Source organism: Hydra viridissima, unplaced genomic scaffold (assembly GCF_058129835.1).
Source record: "Hydra viridissima isolate aposymbiotic clone 2 unplaced genomic scaffold, HvirCarnegie_v1 scaffold_8, whole genome shotgun sequence".
NCBI lineage: Eukaryota > Metazoa > Cnidaria > Hydrozoa > Anthoathecata > Hydridae > Hydra > Hydra viridissima.
In genome coordinates this window covers 9,989,253-10,007,799 of record NW_028324307.1, presented here as the reverse complement: position 1 = coordinate 10,007,799, position 18,547 = coordinate 9,989,253, and the positions used below count along the sequence as shown (strand labels likewise).

Genomic DNA, 18,547 nt, shown 5'->3' with positions numbered 1-18,547 from the left:
GATAGGCCATGAATCAGTCTTACCTATCCTCCTGATGCTAATAGTTTGTTCCAACAAGTTTCTGAGAAAAAATCTTTGTTTCCCAATTTCCAAATTTAAATTCACTTAATTACTGGGCATACATTGAGTAAAAGACCTGTGCATCTCCTCACAGTAGTGTAATTACCCTGAAGGTTTTGATTGACACCATGTCCAACAAATATGTCAAGTAGACCTGCAATTAATTTAGGGCCAGCATCAAGGCGGTAATAAATGCCAACTGGTCTTGTTATGTAACATTTAAAATTCATACCAAAAATCAATGAAATAATAATTTTTTTTTGCTTGAAATATTAGGTTGTTTGAAATTTCTTATCATTTGGGTTCGTGTAAATTTTATATTTACATGCTCTACAGTCTAATAGAAAAGATTTTTTAATGCAATATAAGTCGTTTTTAAAATGAAAAGTATTTAACTTTGCTGTTTAGTTGATGGTGCTTTTACACAATGGTCAGACTATAATGCATGCTCTAAATCATGTGGGGCTGGTACTCAAACCCGCATAAGATCTTGTACAAATCCATCTCCTGCTTTTGGTGGACTTTCTTGTGTAGGACCTGTAGTAGATACAAGATCTTGTGAGCTAAAAGAATGCCCCAGTATGTCTTTGTTATTAAGTATTTTGTGTTATTAATTGATCTGAAATATTTTGGTTTGTTTTGTTAACCAGTTTTAATTTCAATACTCCAATTTCATTTGTTTAAAAGTTGATGGCCAGTGGAGCGTCTGGGGTGATTATAATGATTGTAGTTTAACATGTGGAGGTGGAACTCAAACTGCAAAGCGTGTTTGCAATAATCCTTCACCAAAATTTGGTGGAGCTGATTGTGTGGGAATAAGTTCCAATGTTCGTTCATGTAATATTCTTCCATGCCCTGGTAACAATTTTTTACAATAGCTTTAGATATGGACAATATTTTTATTTTGAAATATTTCATTTTCTTTGTATCTCTATCAATGATTTAAAAGTTGTATTAACAATGAATCATATGAATCAAAATTTACATTTAAGTTGATGGCGGTTTTACATCTTGGTCTGCATATGGAGAGTGCACAACATCTTGTGGTATTGGTATGCAATTCAGAAAAAGAACTTGTGACTCTCCTGCACCAAGTTTTGGTGGCAAGCCATGCTTTGGACCTACATTTGATGGTAGATCTTGTATGCTGAAAGAATGTCCAAGTAAATGTTTTATTAATAGTATTTGAACCTTTCTCGGTTTGCATTATAGTTTTATCTTATAAAGAGTTTTTTGTTTGTTCAGTAAATGGTGGTTTAACTGAATGGAGTGACTTCAGCCTGTGTAGTCAAACGTGTGGTGTTGGCTATCAAGTGTCAACACGAACATGCACAAAACCCCTACCCCAACACGGAGGTAAACCATGTGAAGGAGATGTAGTTTATCGGAAAACATGCAAACTGACAGACTGTGCAGGTTCATTTAAGTTTTTACCCTACTCTGAAGAAATTTAGTTCATTTTATAGTGTTTTATCCAGTACACAAGTAATGTTATATCCATATTACGTTTTTATTACAGTAAATGGAAACTGGGGTTCATGGGGAAGTTTTTCTCCTTGTTCTGAAACTTGCAAAGGCGGTATACAACGAAGATCAAGGCAGTGTAATAATCCAGCTCCTGCATACAACGGTGCACAATGCCCAGGTTCTAACATTGAAGATCAAGCCTGTAACGAAAATAAAGATTGCCCTGGTGAGCGATGTTTCAACAACTGTTCCATTCTCTTTTATTACCCCATTTTTAAAATGTGAGCTGTGTGTGTGTCTAGAAATATTTTAGAGTTTAATGTCGTCTTTTACAGTTAACGGAGAGTGGGGTTCATGGTCATCGTATGGTGATTGCAGTCATTCTTGTGGCATAGGTGGTGCCCGCTCTAGAAAAAGAGAGTGTAACAATCCTGCACCATCTGGAGGCGGTGCAAGCTGCGAAGGATCAAGCGTTATGTTTGAAGTTTGCAATACTCGAGTTAGCTGTCCAGGTAAATGTTTTTATTTTTTAGCATATTGCAAACTTCTTTGTGAGGACTTCAGTGTTCATTTTTTTGTAACTGGAGTGATAGCATCTGCGCATTCATAAATTTTCAAGACTTTTTTCTTGTACCGACACAAAATTAGTTATCTTAAGAACTGAGATAGAGATACAAAGCTTCAGTCTTGGATTCAATTACGTATGAAAATTAATTCTACAATTTGCCCCCTGTTTTTTTTTGTTGTTGTTGCTATCAATAATTGTTTTTTTTTAAATGATTGTTTCTATAGAATTTGAATGTAACAACTGTATTTCACCTGCATTGTGGATTTATTTGTTTTTTGTTCCCCAAATTTATATTACAAAAACTATAAACTAAAAAATTTACTAATGTTTCCAAAAAAACATTTTTAAACATTAGTAAAGTGTTTTTGCTAATAACTTTACATTTAGTAAACGGTGAATGGAGCAGCTGGAGTTCATATTCAGCTTGTACACTGACGTGTGGCGGTGGTACGCAGCAAAGAAACAGGTATTGCAACAACCCCGCTCCTGCTTATGGTGGCAATTCATGCCCTGGTAACAGTATAGAAACAACCAAGTGTAATGTTGCTCCTTGTACAGGTTTTTGAATTTGAATTTTGATTTTTTTTTGTACTTTTACATTACCGTTAAAAAAGTTAAAATCTGCAATTGTACTAATTCATTTCACTTAATTGCGAGTATCAACTATTTGTTAAATAGATAGGTTTGTTAACACATTATTTTTGAATTACAGAGAGCTTTTAAATTAACTATCCGCAACTTTTCTTACAGAATGGTCATCGTGGAGTGAATGGAGTCCATGCAGTCGAACTTGCGGAGGAGGCGCGCAATTTCGCACCCGCGTTTGTCCCACATCGAACTGCGTTGGCTCTGGGACCTTCGTTCAAGTATGTAACGTCGAAGAATGCCCTTCTAAGATCTTCAACTTCTTTGATATCAAGAATTGGTTCGGAAAGGGAAAGTAACTTGTGCGAAAAAAAAACATTAAACTTTTTCTTTTACTTTTCATTTTGTACTTTTTTTTTAATAATAAAACTCGATTCATTGTTGCGAATTTGCATTTGAGTTTGACACATAATTAAGACTGGGTAAATAAAAGCCATAAAAAAAGTTGAAACGTGATAAGTTCAAGGCGGATAGTTTTCATATTTTATATGTTTGTCAGCTTGGAAAATTTAAGCTTGTAACTCGTTCCCGTGAAAAAAAGTGTCATTAAGGAGATCATTTTACGATCTTAACCACAAACAGAGAGATTTATAAATTTATATATATATATATATATATATATATATATATATATATATATATATATATATATATATATATATATATATATATATATATATATATATATATATATATATATAGAAGATACAGCGAAGGATGACAACTTTGTTGGTAAATAAAGTTTCATACCGGCGTGCCGGCAATCATCAGCCAAAATACATAATGAAAAAAACGTTACAAAAAGAGAACATTAAAGAAAAACGAAAAAACCGTTAAAAATGTCGTTAAAAAAGAATTGCTCTTATTAATGGCTTCAAATTAGTCTTTACTGTCAAATGACGCAAGCGTGTATTTTATCATACTAGCAAAAAGCAACCCGTAATACGGGTTATGGTCGGTCTGTTACTTAACAGACGGACCATATTAATAGTGGCAGTTTTCCACAATTTAAAGTTGCGAAACCTTAACTATACCTAGGCACCGCCGATTCGGTTCGTAAAATCCGCAAAAAGCCAATCCGACTTATTTTGCGGATTAAAATAGTCAGTTCGTAAAAATTTTTCGGATTAATAATCCGAAAACTAATTTACGAACCACTAGCGAATTTTTTTTTTGCGGATTCACTTCGCTGTTCGGATTATCAATCCGAAAAATTTTTACAAATCAATTTAACTTTTATTCGTTTAGCGAATTATACGAATCGCGTTCCGTTCGCGTCACCATTAAATGGTGTGGTCCAAAAAAATTACGTTTTTATTATGTGCGCGTCCTATAAATAGTGGATTTCTTTTTTATTTTCAATCAGTTCTATTTGGAAATCTTAACATACAACAATTCGTTCAACAGATCAAGTCTACTATTCTTCACCTACATTTATTACGGTAAGCCATTATTATATTAATTTGATTTAAAAGTTAAGAATATTTCAAACTGAATTTTTGCGGTTTTTTTTTTTTTTTTTTTGTGGATCGAATTCCTTTGCGAATTATTTCGCTTTGCGGATTGCTTCAATTAGTGGATTGGTCCGATAAAATTTATATTGTAATATTTCTTCTACTTAAATATTAACAGAAATAAAAATAGAAATAGAGATAAAAACTAGTTTGAAAAATTGTTACGCTCATTTCAATAATTAAGGCAAATAATTAGTTCTTTTATTGAAAACTTTATGCATGCCTCTAAAATATCATTTATTGTTAAGACGAATATTAAGGAAAATTTTCAAATAACTTAATAAATAATTAGTTCTTTTTCGGAAACTGTTTGTATGCATCAAAAACTATCACGTTTTATTAAGGCAAATATTAAGGAAATATTGAGCCAAATATTTCAATAAAAAGTCAGTAAATCGAAAATGTGATTTGATCCGTGTTTTCGAATTTTTAATCCGAAAAGTAATCCTTATTAACAATCTGATCCGTTTTTGTGGATTTTAAATTCAATAAATAATCCGAAATATTCGTCCGATCCGATATGGCAAACTCAATCCGATTCGTTTCTTTTTTTTTTTTTCATTTCACTTTTTTTTTCTTTTCAGATGCCTAAGCTGTCTAATATTTGGGAATTCTTCAACAATGTGGAGGAAAACAAGGCAAAATGCAAGGCCTGTGGCAAAATATACTTAATCAATAAAAGCACCACAAGTCCTTTAAGGAACCATTTGAAAAGAGTCCACTTGAATTTATATAAACAATTAGAAAGGAAAGACAAGCAAAAATCAACAATACCAGACATTTTTGATGAGCTTGCCTCTGAAGACTCAGATTTTGAACAAACACAAGAAAGAGGAAAAAAGAGGAGATGTCCACAGACACAAAAAGATACACCAGTATCGCCACAGCCTGGACCAAGTGGAACTTGTGGCACTTCCAACACACAGACACTGCAAGGCAGAAAACAGGCTACCAAACCTGAATGGGAAGTTACTGACATCAATCAAATAAGAACTGTTGTTGACATTACTAAATGGGTGATTGAGGACACTCAACCATTTTCTATTGTAGAAACTGACGCATTCACCCGGATGATGAGAACTGCAACCAACGGTCAATTCAGAGCCATTACAGCAAAGAATATATCTACAAAATACATTCCTCTCCTTTTTAAATTCATCAAGGAACAAGTAAAAAACATTTTCAATTCAGACAAGTCAAATCTTGATGGAGTGGCCTTTACATCCGACGTGTGGACCACTGATCACACCAATTTGTCTTTCATGAGCCTTACACTCCACTATATAGATTCAAAGTTCCAATTAAAGCGCTTCTTGGTAGAAATGTCCTACTTCCCCGAACAACATACTGCCGACAATATTGCCAAGAAGCTCAATGAATCTATCAACAAACTGGAACTTGATTTTGAGTCAAAACCTGGATAACAGTCGACGGTGCAGCTAATGTCTAAGCAGGTGTTAGGAAATCAATTGGGGTTCAAAGTGCAATTTGGTGTGTCGACCACCGTCTAAATCTAGTTGTCAGTGGTGCTGTCGATGATAAAAGATGTCCAAAATGGTCAATTCTCAACCACAAAATAACAAAATTAGTAGGTCACTTCAACCAGTCCTCTCAAAAAGCTATGACTTTAGTTAATGCTGCCAAAGCCTTAAAAAACTCCAGAACAAAGTTAGTACAGAGATGCCCCACAAGATGGAACTCTGACCTCCATCAAATGGAGTCTGTGGTGGATCTTCTTCCGGCGATGCATTCTTTAAAGAATCCGAACCCTACTGTTTCTGGAGGTTGTAAGTTGACAGATCTTTTACCAACAGATGATGAAGTGGAATCTATTCAATCTGTCATCCGGCTTCTGAGAGGCTTTTCAGAATTCTCTGAGAAATGCAGCAGTGAAAAGAATGTTAGCATCTGTTCCGTTATTAATTGCCTATACAACATCAGAGGAAGATTAGCAAGGGAGATGATCAAGCCAAAAACCGAGGTGTCATCAGAGCTTGCTCACTACTTCAATGAAGATTTAAACAAAAGATTCGAAAAGGGAGTTGATGAATATTGAATTCTCTATAGCTCATTTTTTAGATCCTAACAGCAAGGGCATGTGCTTTGTGGATGAGGGGGAAAAATTTGAAGTAGTCAAAACTGCAGTAAAAAAAGCTATGGAAGAACTGTCAAAAAAAGAAATTTTGGCTAGCCAAAGCACTCCTTCCCCTTCAATGTTGGATGATGAAGATGACGACGACTTTGATTTCACTGAACAACTGAGGAAGAAAGTGTTTGGTGCAGGTTACATTAATCCTGGAGGTGAAACAAGCACCAAGAAAGCCATTTCTACTGAAATTGAGGGGTATTTGAATTCAAAACCAGTTCCAGCAAATACAAATGTACTGGAATTCTGGAAACAAAACCAGTATATTTACCCAATAATGTCAAGGCTGGCCAGAAAAAACCTCTGTATACCTGCTGCATCATCAACATCTGAAAGAGTTTTCTCAACAGCAGGGAATATATACAGCTCTAGAAGAACCAATCTTTCAATCTCAAAGGTTGAGATGTTGGTATATATGAAAGAAAACACTAAGCAACTCAGTAAAATTCAAGACATTGTGTGGCCAGGAAATGAATTTGGAAAATGATTAACTTTCAGTGTGATTTTGACTTTTTTTTATTTCTTAACAAGGAAATCATTTCGTTTCATTGTATATTTGAATATTATAAATAAATAAAAATGAATTTTAATTCGAAAGCTTTTTTTATTCTGAATCCGTATAAATCCGTAAAAATAATATCGGTTCGGATTCCAATTCGAAAAAAATTTTTCGAATTGCAATCCGATCCGAAAGTATCGAATCGGATTGCAATCCGAAAAAATAATCCGAAAAAATTTTAACGAATTATTTTCCGATAAATTATTTTCGGATCAAATCAATCCGTAAGTAGTTTGAACCGTTTAGCATAGATAATTCGGTGCACAATCCGCAAACCGATAAACAGTAACGAATCGGCGGTCTCTAACTATACCCTTTTAGAAAAACGCCTTCAAATTGACAAAATTAAACCATCTGTAAAATTAAAATAAAAAGTATGCGGATGTAAAATAATTTACCAATTATTCAACATTATTTAAGTAATTTACAACTGACGTAAGTCACATCAGTGTAAGGCAGAACCATTTTCCTCGACATTACTAAGTTCAACACAATATGTTTTTGGTTACTAACACAAAATAATAACACTTTATCATGCTTTAAATTGACGAAAAAGTAAGGCTATACTCTTGTTATATTTTTTATAACATGAATTTTAATAAGATTAATATTAAGCAAACGTAAATTATACATGATTTATTAATTTTTTGGTATCCCCTTAATACATTTTTCTTTAAAACAGGAAAATGTCTTTAAAACGTTAAATGCACATAGCCAAATAAATTTATTTAAAATAACTGACCATTACTATTTATGGCACTAATCTGACCATTTTTATATATATGTCCTCTTTGTTTCAATAGCTTTTAGTAAACGGTAACTTACTACCATTTGCTAAAAATTCCTTTTGTTACTCGAAATTTAATTCTCTTAAATATTTTGACACTAATAAAGGACCTCCCTTCCCCGTTTTTGCCTTAATGGTGGTTAGGAGAATAGTTATTTTTATTAAGAGTAGTCAAGTTTTTGATGAAGACCTTTTACCAGAATAATGAAATGTAAAACAATGATTTACGTGTATAAGAGTTTTTTCTTTTTAATATTTATAAGATTTAAACATATATAAGAATTTTTTCTTTCCTCAAAAGTGTTGCAAATCCAAACTAAGCTAATTAATTAGTTAAAAACCTTATAAAATTTAAGCAACTCGATATTTGAAAAATGCGCTAAACTACAATATTCACCACCCATTTAAAAAGATTCCCTAAATTACGTACAGCAAATTATTAGGCTTAAAATAGAGAAAATTTAAAAAAAATTGCACTAATTGCATACATTTATATCATTTTAACTGACCAAAATTTACAATAAAAGGTAATCAGGTTTCTTTTTATAAATCGTATAAATGCGTCAATCGTAAATCCTAAAGAAAGAAAAAAAAAAAAATGGAATTATGATACTATAATTACAACAACAAAAAAAACAAACAAAAATAAAACACCACATAAAAACTGAAAATCGATTTACCTATTTATAGTAACCCATTTTGACATGGCAGTTAATATAAACATTTATCGAAAATGTAACAATAAAATCTGTTTCGAAGTACAAAAGGAAGGATTAACACTACTATATATAAAAAAAAAATCAAATTAAGATATAAATTGCATTTTTAGCATAATGTTGTCTTGGCTTTCAGTAAATAAATAAAAGCAGTAAGTTCCAATAATGAAACTACCTATTATTCATTTTTTACAATAGTCACCAACATGAAGGTGTCTATTGTTAAAAATGAATACCAACAAAACATCACAACAATAACACATAACAATAGAATATTTACATCCTTGATCCTAAAATCCAGTGAAGATAACAAAGCAAATTAAAATATGAAAGGCAAAATTAGAAAACCAATTTAAAGTTAACTATATTTATCTTTTTACTAAACATATAAATACATAAAAGTATATTTGTTTTTATGTTCAATATTAGTTATTCAATTACTTCAAATTTAGGACATGAAAACACCCTAGACTTAAAGATCAAGGTTGCATACTCTCATACACATTACGCTAAACATTAACAGACATTATTATGTGTTTTGAGAATAATTAAAAAAGGCTAGACAACACAACCTAGCTCCAAAGCAGTTACTCCGCCTGGCACTAAATGCTGCCAAGTCACAACTCTGCTATAAGTACATCGCTTGGCTGGCAAGGTTATCAATCTTGCTCAACATAATGCCAAATCACACCACTTTGAAAACATGGAAACAGCATAATTTAAACATATATACAACTATAAACAAATATGGTTTTATATAACACATTTGATTAATAATCTTTTCAACTTGATGAAGAGTAGCTTGTTCAGCTATTAGAAGTGGGACTGAGTGGTGAATGAAATCTTCCATCATAAAAAAATTGTATGTATTCCAGAGATGTAAAGGATTGTCAGGTTCACAAAAGGTCAAAATAATTGAAAACAACTGTCTAATTTACTTTGGCGTACGTGTTAAAACCGCCTCAGAAGGAGTATTCTGCCATTCAGTGTCATCTAGCAACAATTCTTTTAAAACACATGCTTCACGAAACGTTTCAAGGACAATACCATTAACAGTACGCACATCCTCCCAAGATGTTGCTCCTTTTGCTTGCAAAAGTAACAGTCTAAGAAAAAATAATTCTCCAGTTGGATCAACTTTATACATTCTTACTATCACCTTATTACCACCCCTTTGTCTAACCTTCCATTTACAATGTTTATCATCAAATATAAAGTGATAAGGAATGTCTACATACGAATAGCAATGTGCTCTTTCATTTTCAGTATTTAACTTAAACCATGCCATTAGGTGCATATCACACTGAGCTGCACGATCTAAAGCCATTTGTTCTGCTCCTTCTCTAAAATAGGTTAAATATATTCTTTATATACATATTTAAAACACATTTTTAAAACAATTATATAACACATATTAACACATACACAAAGAGTAAAAAAACACTTTACATTATTATAAAAACATTATTATAAAAACACATTGATAAAACAACTATAAAGCACTTATTACCACATACAGATACATATCAAAAAAAGCATATATGCAAACAATAAACGTGTGGAAACAAAAATTTTAAAAATGATGCAAGAAAATTTAAAAAGATACAAAATATACATTTACAAACAATACTCTTTACCTTCTTTTTTTTCTTCGTAAGAATTGTAATCCTCATAACAAAATTTAACCTTTACATACAATAACATGTGACATGCCATGTCAGTGTTGGCACAAAAGTTTAATTAACTTTTCAAAATTTTCTAAAAAAGAACAAAAATAGTTAATAGCATTACAGAAATTTCAATGTAGTAATAACCATTTTATGGAAATAGCATTAGTATAACTTTAAATAACATACATACCCCTATTTTCCTTCTAAAAGATAAGATAATAAAAACAAAACTGCAAAAAGAAAAACTAAAACAAAAAAAATATAAACGATTTAAAAAATTAAAATCCTTTCTACTTTATCTAATAAAAATTTAAATCCTTTCTACTTTATCTAATAAAAATTTAAATCCTTTCTACTTTATCTAATAAAAATTTAAATCCTTTCTACTTTATCTAATAAAAATTTAAATCCTTTCTACTTTATCTAATAAAAATTTAAATCCTTTCTACTTTATCTAATAAAAATGTAAATATAACTATTTTATATACTTACTTCAATTATAAGATGATCGACGCTACTCGACTTTCTCCCCCCCCCCCCCCTAATTTTATGATTGATTCTGATAGAGAATTTTATGCTGATTCAGAAAAATATAAAAACATAGACCTGAAAATCAACGGAAAGTGCTCTAATTCGAAGTCAAAGTTGTAAAAAATCCCATTAAAAACCCTAATATTCGCCATTTTTTTTTAAAACGCTTTCATTTTTAACGAAAATTAATTACCGTTACGTTGCGCAATAAACAGACCTGGTTTCCATAAGCCTTAGCATTTTTATTTTAAAGTATGGTAACGAAAGTGTTATAAGGAAATGAAATTAATAGAAGATTTCAAATAAAGGTTGAAAGTAGAATTTGAGAATGTAGAAAAATTGATGAATAATTATTATTGTATCGTACGCTGGTTTTTTTTATAAAAAAAAACGGTTTGAAGGTTACATTTTCTAAATTTTACATGTGATAGAACAACTATGAACTGAGTTTCAAAAGTTCTTCTTTTAGGAAAAAAAACTGTTGAATTCTTTTTTAAAATTTATTACAAAAGTACATTACTTGCAAAATAGTTTATTCTCTAATAATCAAAAAACGGCTATTTTCATTGCCACAAAAAATTGTGCAAGATAAACATACTTTAACGACTTTTTTAACGTAAAAACCATGCTATTAATGTATTGCTTTTGTCAGCTAAAAGTTCATTAACTTATTATTTTCAAAATGGCGAATATTAGGGTTTTTAGTGGGATTTTTTACAACTTTGACTTCGAATTAGAGCACTTTCCGTTGATTTTCAGGTCTATGTTTTTATATTTTTCTGAATCAGCATAAAATTCTCTATCAGAATCAATCATAAAATTAGGGGGGGGGGGGGAGAAAGTCGAGTAGCGCCAGATGATCTTAGCGATTATTATTTATCTTCATATGATTATTTATGTAATATATCTAAACTAATAATTAAATTCCAAAAGGAAGAAAGTTTTAACTCGCTTCATGGATCTTTCTCCAATGGCCGCGTGCATTTAAAGAACGCGCTCTTTCAAAGCCTAGTAACTAATGACGAAACGACGACATTAAACATTAAACATAAATTTTTGTAGGAACTATATTATGATGCCTACACTTACTTACCAGCTCTTGCTTTTTATTTAATAAATTTGCGCCTCTATAGATGGCAATTTCAGTTTTTTCATTTAAACATAGAGCGCATCTTCTTGTGCTTGGTTGATAAGGTTGGCATTTCCTGATTATACTCCATTTAATAAAAGGTTTTCCGTTTTTTCTTTTATGCGCCACACTTCCTTGGATAGTTCGGTGTCGTTTTTGTACTTTACAGTATTGAACGACTTAATGTGGTTTGCATAACGTAATTTAAAAGGTGGTTCACTTATGCCAATATATATTTTATCTAAATAGTTCGGAAGGTCTGAAGAAATAACAGCTTTGTAAAGTATGTTTTCTGTTAGGCAAGGTTGATTTAGGGGACAATGCAACCTGTTGATACAATTGCAGGATTTCTTATTTTGATCTTCAGTATCTTCGATGATTTTTTGGTTATGCCAGTTTATTATAGATTTTAAATTCGGCATGCAGCTGTAACTGACTTTCAAAGTGTTTCTATTGAATATTTTGTTCAAAATATGCTTAGATGGAAAATGTTTGTCTACCAAATCAGAAATGCGTCGTTTTTGATATTAACGATTTTTATCCAACAATCATTGAAGAACTGTTGAGAATAGTGATCTCCTTTGCTGAGAAATTCGTTTGTATTACAGCTGAAGAAAAAAGAATAGTATACCACTCTAGAAAATCTCTTCTGTTTCATAGAAATGAGACATGGATGAAAAAAGGATGCGGTTTATTTGATGTAACAATGGGGGCATTTGACGGGGCTGAAGTTTGCGAATTAGTGGGGCTATTTCTGTTAGATAAGCTATCATCCGTTTATAATAAAAATTTTATAGGTATTTACAGAGACGATGGTTTGGCGGTTTTTGAAAATCTAAGTGGCCTAGAATTGGAAAAAGTCAAGAAAACAATCACAAAAATGCTTAAAGAATATGGATTAAACATTACCATTAAATGCAATCTTAAAATCGTTAACTACCTAGATATTACTTTGAACTTAAACGATTCTACTTACCAACCCTATAGCAAGCCAGGGAATCAAATAAACTATATTCATAAGGAATCAAACCATCCTCCGAATATTATTAAGCAAATACCCATTTCATTGGAACGCAGATTATCAAGACTTTCATCCAGTGACAAAATATTCGGCAAAGCGATTAAGTGTTATGAGGAGGCATTAAATAAAGCAGGATATAGTCATAAATTAAAATATAACAAAACTCTTAGTAATACCAGAAAGAAGTGAAATCGAAAGCGTAACATTATATGGTTCAACCCACCATTTAGCAAAAATGTGATCACAAAAGTTGGCAAATCATTTCTTGATTTGGTAGACAAACATTTTCCATCTAAGCATATTTTGAACAAAATATTCAATAGAAACACTTTGAAAGTCAGTTACAGCTGCATGCCGAATTTAAAATCTATAATAAACTGGCATAACCAAAAAATCATCGAAGATACTGAAGATCAAAATAAGAAATCCTGCAATTGTATCAACAGGTTGCATTGTCCCCTAAATCAACCTTGCCTAACAGAAAACATACTTTACAAAGCTGTTATTTCTTCAGACCTTCCGAACTATTTAGATAAAATATATATTGGCATAAGTGAACCACCTTTTAAATTACGTTATGCAAACCACATTAAGTCGTTCAATACTGTAAAGTACAAAAACGACACCGAACTATCCAAGGAAGTGTGGCGCATAAAAGAAAAAACGGAAAACCTTTTATTAAATGGAGTATAATCAGGAAATGCCAACCTTATCAACCAAGCACAAGAAGATGCGCTCTATGTTTAAATGAAAAAACTGAAATTGCCATCTATAGAGGCGCAAATTTATTAAATAAAAAGCAAGAGCTGGTAAGTAAGTGTAGGCATCATAATATAGTTCCTACAAAAATTTATGTTTAATGTTTAATGTCGTCGTTTCGTCATTAGTTACTAGGCTTTGAAAGAGCGCGTTCTTTAAATGCACGCGGCCATTGGAGAAAGATCCATGAAGCGAGTTAAAACTTTCTTCCTTTTGGAATTTAATTATTAGTTTAGATATATTACATAAATAATCATATGAAGATAAATAATAATCGCTAAGATCATCTGGCGCTACTCGACTTTCTCCCCCCCCCCCCCCTAATTTTATGATTGATTCTGATAGAGAATTTTATGCTGATTCAGAAAAATATAAAAACATAGACCTGAAAATCAACGGAAAGTGCTCTAATTCGAAGTCAAAGTTGTAAAAAATCCCACTAAAAACCCTAATATTCGCCATTTTGAAAATAATAAGTTAATGAACTTTTAGCTGACAAAAGCAATACATTAATAGCATGGTTTTTACGTTAAAAAAGTCGTTAAAGTATGTTTATCTTGCACAATTTTTTGTGGCAATGAAAATAGCCGTTTTTTGATTATTAGAGAATAAACTATTTTGCAAGTAATGTACTTTTGTAATAAATTTTAAAAAAGAATTCAACAGTTTTTTTTCCTAAAAGAAGAACTTTTGAAACTCAGTTCATAGTTGTTCTATCACATGTAAAATTTAGAAAATGTAACCTTCAAACCGTTTTTTTTTATAAAAAAAACCAGCGTACGATACAATAATAATTATTCATCAATTTTTCTACATTCTCAAATTCTACTTTCAACCTTTATTTGAAATCTTCTATTAATTTCATTTCCTTATAACACTTTCGTTACCATACTTTAAAATAAAAATGCTAAGGCTTATGGAAACCAGGTCTGTTTATTGCGCAACGTAACGGTAATTAATTTTCGTTAAAAATGAAAGCGTTTTAAAAAAAAATGGCGAATATTAGGGTTTTTAATGGGATTTTTTACAACTTTGACTTCGAATTAGAGCACTTTCCGTTGATTTTCAGGTCTATGTTTTTATATTTTTCTGAATCAGCATAAAATTCTCTATCAGAATCAATCATAAAATTAGGGGGGGGGGGGGGGAGAAAGTCGAGTAGCGTCGATCATCTTATAATTGAAGTAAGTATATAAAATAGTTATATTTACATTTTTATTAGATAAAGTAGAAAGGATTTAAATTTTTATTAGATAAAGTAGAAAGGATTTAAATTTTTATTAGATAAAGTAGAAAGGATTTAAATTTTTATTAGATAAAGTAGAAAGGATTTAAATTTTTATTAGATAAAGTAGAAAGGATTTAAATTTTTATTAGATAAAGTAGAAAGGATTTTAATTTTTTAAATCGTTTATATTTTTTTTGTTTTAGTTTTTCTTTTTGCAGTTTTGTTTTTATTATCTTATCTTTTAGAAGGAAAATAGGGGTATGTATGTTATTTAAAGTTATACTAATGCTATTTCCATAAAATGGTTATTACTACATTGAAATTTCTGTAATGCTATTAACTATTTTTGTTCTTTTTTAGAAAATTTTGAAAAGTTAATTAAACTTTTGTGCCAACACTGACATGGCATGTCACATGTTATTGTATGTAAAGGTTAAATTTTGTTATGAGGATTACAATTCTTACGAAGAAAAAAAAGAAGGTAAAGAGTATTGTTTGTAAATGTATATTTTGTATCTTTTTAAATTTTCTTGCATCATTTTTAAAATTTTTGTTTCCACACGTTTATTGTTTGCATATATGCTTTTTTTGATATGTATCTGTATGTGGTAATAAGTGCTTTATAGTTGTTTTATCAATGTGTTTTTATAATAATGTTTTTATAATAATGTAAAGTGTTTTTTTACTCTTTGTGTATGTGTTAATATGTGTTATATAATTGTTTTAAAAATGTGTTTTAAATATGTATATAAAGAATATATTTAACCTATTTTAGAGAAGGAGCAGAACAAATGGCTTTAGATCGTGCAGCTCAGTGTGATATGCACCTAATGGCATGGTTTAAGTTAAATACTGAAAATGAAAGAGCACATTGCTATTCGTATGTAGACATTCCTTATCACTTTATATTTGATGATAAACATTGTAAATGGAAGGTTAGACAAAGGGGTGGTAATAAGGTGATAGTAAGAATGTATAAAGTTGATCCAACTGGAGAATTATTTTTTCTTAGACTGTTACTTTTGCAAGCAAAAGGAGCAACATCTTGGGAGGATGTGCGTACTGTTAATGGTATTGTCCTTGAAACGTTTCGTGAAGCATGTGTTTTAAAAGAATTGTTGCTAGATGACACTGAATGGCAGAATACTCCTTCTGAGGCGGTTTTAACACGTACGCCAAAGTAAATTAGACAGTTGTTTTCAATTATTTTGACCTTTTGTGAACCTGACAATCCTTTACATCTCTGGAATACATACAATTTTTTTATGATGGAAGATTTCATTCACCACTCAGTCCCACTTCTAATAGCTGAACAAGCTACTCTTCATCAAGTTGAAAAGATTATTAATCAAATGTGTTATATAAAACCATATTTGTTTATAGTTGTATATATGTTTAAATTATGCTGTTTCCATGTTTTCAAAGTGGTGTGATTTGGCATTATGTTGAGCAAGATTGATAACCTTGCCAGCCAAGCGATGTACTTATAGCAGAGTTGTGACTTGGCAGCATTTAGTGCCAGGCGGAGTAACTGCTTTGGAGCTAGGTTGTGTTGTCTAGCCTTTTTTAATTATTCTCAAAACACATAATAATGTCTGTTAATGTTTAGCGTAATGTGTATGAGAGTATGCAACCTTGATCTTTAAGTCTAGGGTGTTTTCATGTCCTAAATTTGAAGTAATTGAATAACTAATATTGAACATAAAAACAAATATACTTTTATGTATTTATATGTTTAGTAAAAAGATAAATATAGTTAACTTTAAATTGGTTTTCTAATTTTGCCTTTCATATTTTAATTTGCTTTGTTATCTTCACTGGATTTTAGGATCAAGGATGTAAATATTCTATTGTTATGTGTTATTGTTGTGATGTTTTGTTGGTATTCATTTTTAACAATAGACACCTTCATGTTGGTGACTATTGTAAAAAATGAATAATAGGTAGTTTCATTATTGGAACTTACTGCTTTTATTTATTTACTGAAAGCCAAGACAACATTATGCTAAAAATGCAATTTATATCTTAATTTGATTTTTTTTTTATATATAGTAGTGTTAATCCTTCCTTTTGTACTTCGAAACAGATTTTATTGTTACATTTTCGATAAATGTTTATATTAACTGCCATGTCAAAATGGGTTACTATAAATAGGTAAATCGATTTTCAGTTTTTATGTGGTGTTTTATTTTTGTTTGTTTTTTTTGTTGTTGTAATTATAGTATCATAATTCCATTTTTTTTTTTTTCTTTCTTTAGGATTTACGATTGACGCATTTATACGATTTATAAAAAGAAACCTGATTACCTTTTATTGTAAATTTTGGTCAGTTAAAATGATATAAATGTATGCAATTAGTGCAATTTTTTTTAAATTTTCTCTATTTTAAGCCTAATAATTTGCTGTACGTAATTTAGGGAATCTTTTTAAATGGGTGGTGAATATTGTAGTTTAGCGCATTTTTCAAATATCGAGTTGCTTAAATTTTATAAGGTTTTTAACTAATTAATTAGCTTAGTTTGGATTTGCAACACTTTTGAGGAAAGAAAAAATTCTTATATATGTTTAAATCTTATAAATATTAAAAAGAAAAAACTCTTATACACGTAAATCATTGTTTTACATTTCATTATTCTGGTAAAAGGTCTTCATCAAAAACTTGACTACTCTTAATAAAAATAACTATTCTCCTAACCACCATTAAGGCAAAAACGGGGAAGGGAGGTCCTTTATTAGTGTCAAAATATTTAAGAGAATTAAATTTCGAGTAACAAAAGGAATTTTTAGCAAATGGTAGTAAGTTACCGTTTACTAAAAGCTATTGAAACAAAGAGGACATATATATAAAAATGGTCAGATTAGTGCCATAAATAGTAATGGTCAGTTATTTTAAATAAATTTATTTGGCTATGTGCATTTAACGTTTTAAAGACATTTTCCTGTTTTAAAGAAAAATGTATTAAGGGGATACCAAAAAATTAATAAATCATGTATAATTTACGTTTGCTTAATATTAATCTTATTAAAATTCATGTTATAAAAAATATAACAAGAGTATAGCCTTACTTTTTCGTCAATTTAAAGCATGATAAAGTGTTATTATTTTGTGTTAGTAACCAAAAACATATTGTGTTGAACTTAGTAATGTCGAGGAAAATGGTTCTGCCTTACACTGATGTGACTTACGTCAGTTGTAAATTACTTAAATAATGTTGAATAATTGGTAAATTATTTTACATCCGCATACTTTTTATTTTAATTTTACAGATGGTTTAATTTTGTCAATTTGAAGGCGTTTTTCTAAAAGGGTATAGTTAGAGACCGCCGATTCGTTACTGTTTATCGGTTTGCGGATTGTGCACCGAATTATCTATGCTAAACGGTTCAAACTACTTACGGATTGATTTGATCCGAAAATAATTTATCGGAAAATAATTCGTTAAAATTTTTTCGGATTATTTTTTCGGATTGCAATCCGATTCGATACTTTCGGATCGGATTGCAATTCGAAAAATTTTTTTCGAATTGGAATCCGAACCGATATTATTTTTACGGATTTATACGGATTCAGAATAAAAAAAGCTTTCGAATTAAAATTCATTTTTATTTATTTATAATATTCAAATATACAATGAAACGAAATGATTTCCTTGTTAAGAAATAAAAAAAAGTCAAAATCACACTGAAAGTTAATCATTTTCCAAATTCATTTCCTGGCCACACAATGTCTTGAATTTTACTGAGTTG

At 30.6% G+C, this 18,547-nt stretch overlaps 3 protein-coding genes and 2 long non-coding RNA genes across 12 annotated transcripts in view; 3 read left to right on the top strand and 2 right to left on the bottom strand.

Moving 5' to 3' along the window:
- Positions 1–3,128, top strand: part of LOC145186387 (SCO-spondin-like) — a 34,905-nt gene extending 31,777 nt beyond the window's left edge. For all 3 annotated transcript variants that reach the window (XM_090094699.1, XM_090094698.1, XM_090094700.1), the window contains 8 exons: positions 469–639; positions 748–918; positions 1,053–1,223; positions 1,306–1,476; positions 1,580–1,753; positions 1,863–2,039; positions 2,483–2,653; positions 2,846–3,128. In XM_090094699.1, the coding sequence (XP_089950825.1) occupies positions 469–639; positions 748–918; positions 1,053–1,223; positions 1,306–1,476; positions 1,580–1,753; positions 1,863–2,039; positions 2,483–2,653; positions 2,846–3,039 (1,400 nt within the window). In that variant the 3' untranslated portion in view covers positions 3,040–3,128. The remainder of the gene's footprint in view (positions 1–468; positions 640–747; positions 919–1,052; positions 1,224–1,305; positions 1,477–1,579; positions 1,754–1,862; positions 2,040–2,482; positions 2,654–2,845) is intronic.
- Positions 1–18,547, bottom strand: part of LOC149884966 (uncharacterized) — a 748,071-nt gene that overhangs the window by 597,396 nt on the left and 132,128 nt on the right. The window lies entirely within an intron of this gene.
- LOC149884982 (uncharacterized) lies at positions 4,073–5,678 on the top strand. Its single transcript, XM_090095989.1, has 2 exons — positions 4,073–4,182; positions 4,839–5,678. Exon 2 carries the CDS (start codon positions 4,839–4,841, stop codon positions 5,676–5,678), a length of 840 nt encoding a protein of 279 aa, XP_089952115.1. The 5' UTR covers positions 4,073–4,182.
- Positions 8,227–10,823, bottom strand: LOC149884981 (uncharacterized). Of its 2 annotated transcripts, none has more exons than XR_016454989.1 (6): positions 10,625–10,823; positions 10,100–10,220; positions 9,701–9,805; positions 9,035–9,568; positions 8,427–8,528; positions 8,227–8,322 (listed from the first exon to the last, which is right to left on the bottom strand). It is a non-coding gene; the product is annotated as an uncharacterized LOC149884981 (long non-coding RNA). The 2 variants fall into 2 exon arrangements; XR_016454990.1 differs by lacking the exon at positions 10,625–10,823 and adding an exon at positions 10,323–10,416.
- LOC149884980 (uncharacterized) lies at positions 14,623–17,160 on the top strand. Of its 5 annotated transcripts, XR_016455109.1 has the most exons (5): positions 14,829–15,281; positions 15,576–15,680; positions 15,813–16,346; positions 16,853–16,954; positions 17,059–17,160. It is a non-coding gene; the product is annotated as an uncharacterized LOC149884980 (long non-coding RNA). The 5 variants fall into 5 exon arrangements; XR_016455112.1 differs by lacking the exons at positions 16,853–16,954; positions 17,059–17,160 and adding an exon at positions 14,623–14,641 and having other exon boundaries at positions 15,161–15,281; positions 15,813–16,846; XR_016455110.1 differs by lacking the exons at positions 16,853–16,954; positions 17,059–17,160 and adding an exon at positions 14,679–14,756 and having other exon boundaries at positions 15,161–15,281; positions 15,813–16,846.

Excerpts from the sequence above, each read along its gene's own strand:
- LOC149884982 (XM_090095989.1), top strand. The coding sequence starts at position 4,839 with ATGCCTAAGCTGTCTAATATTTGGGAATTCTTCAACAATGTGGAGGAA.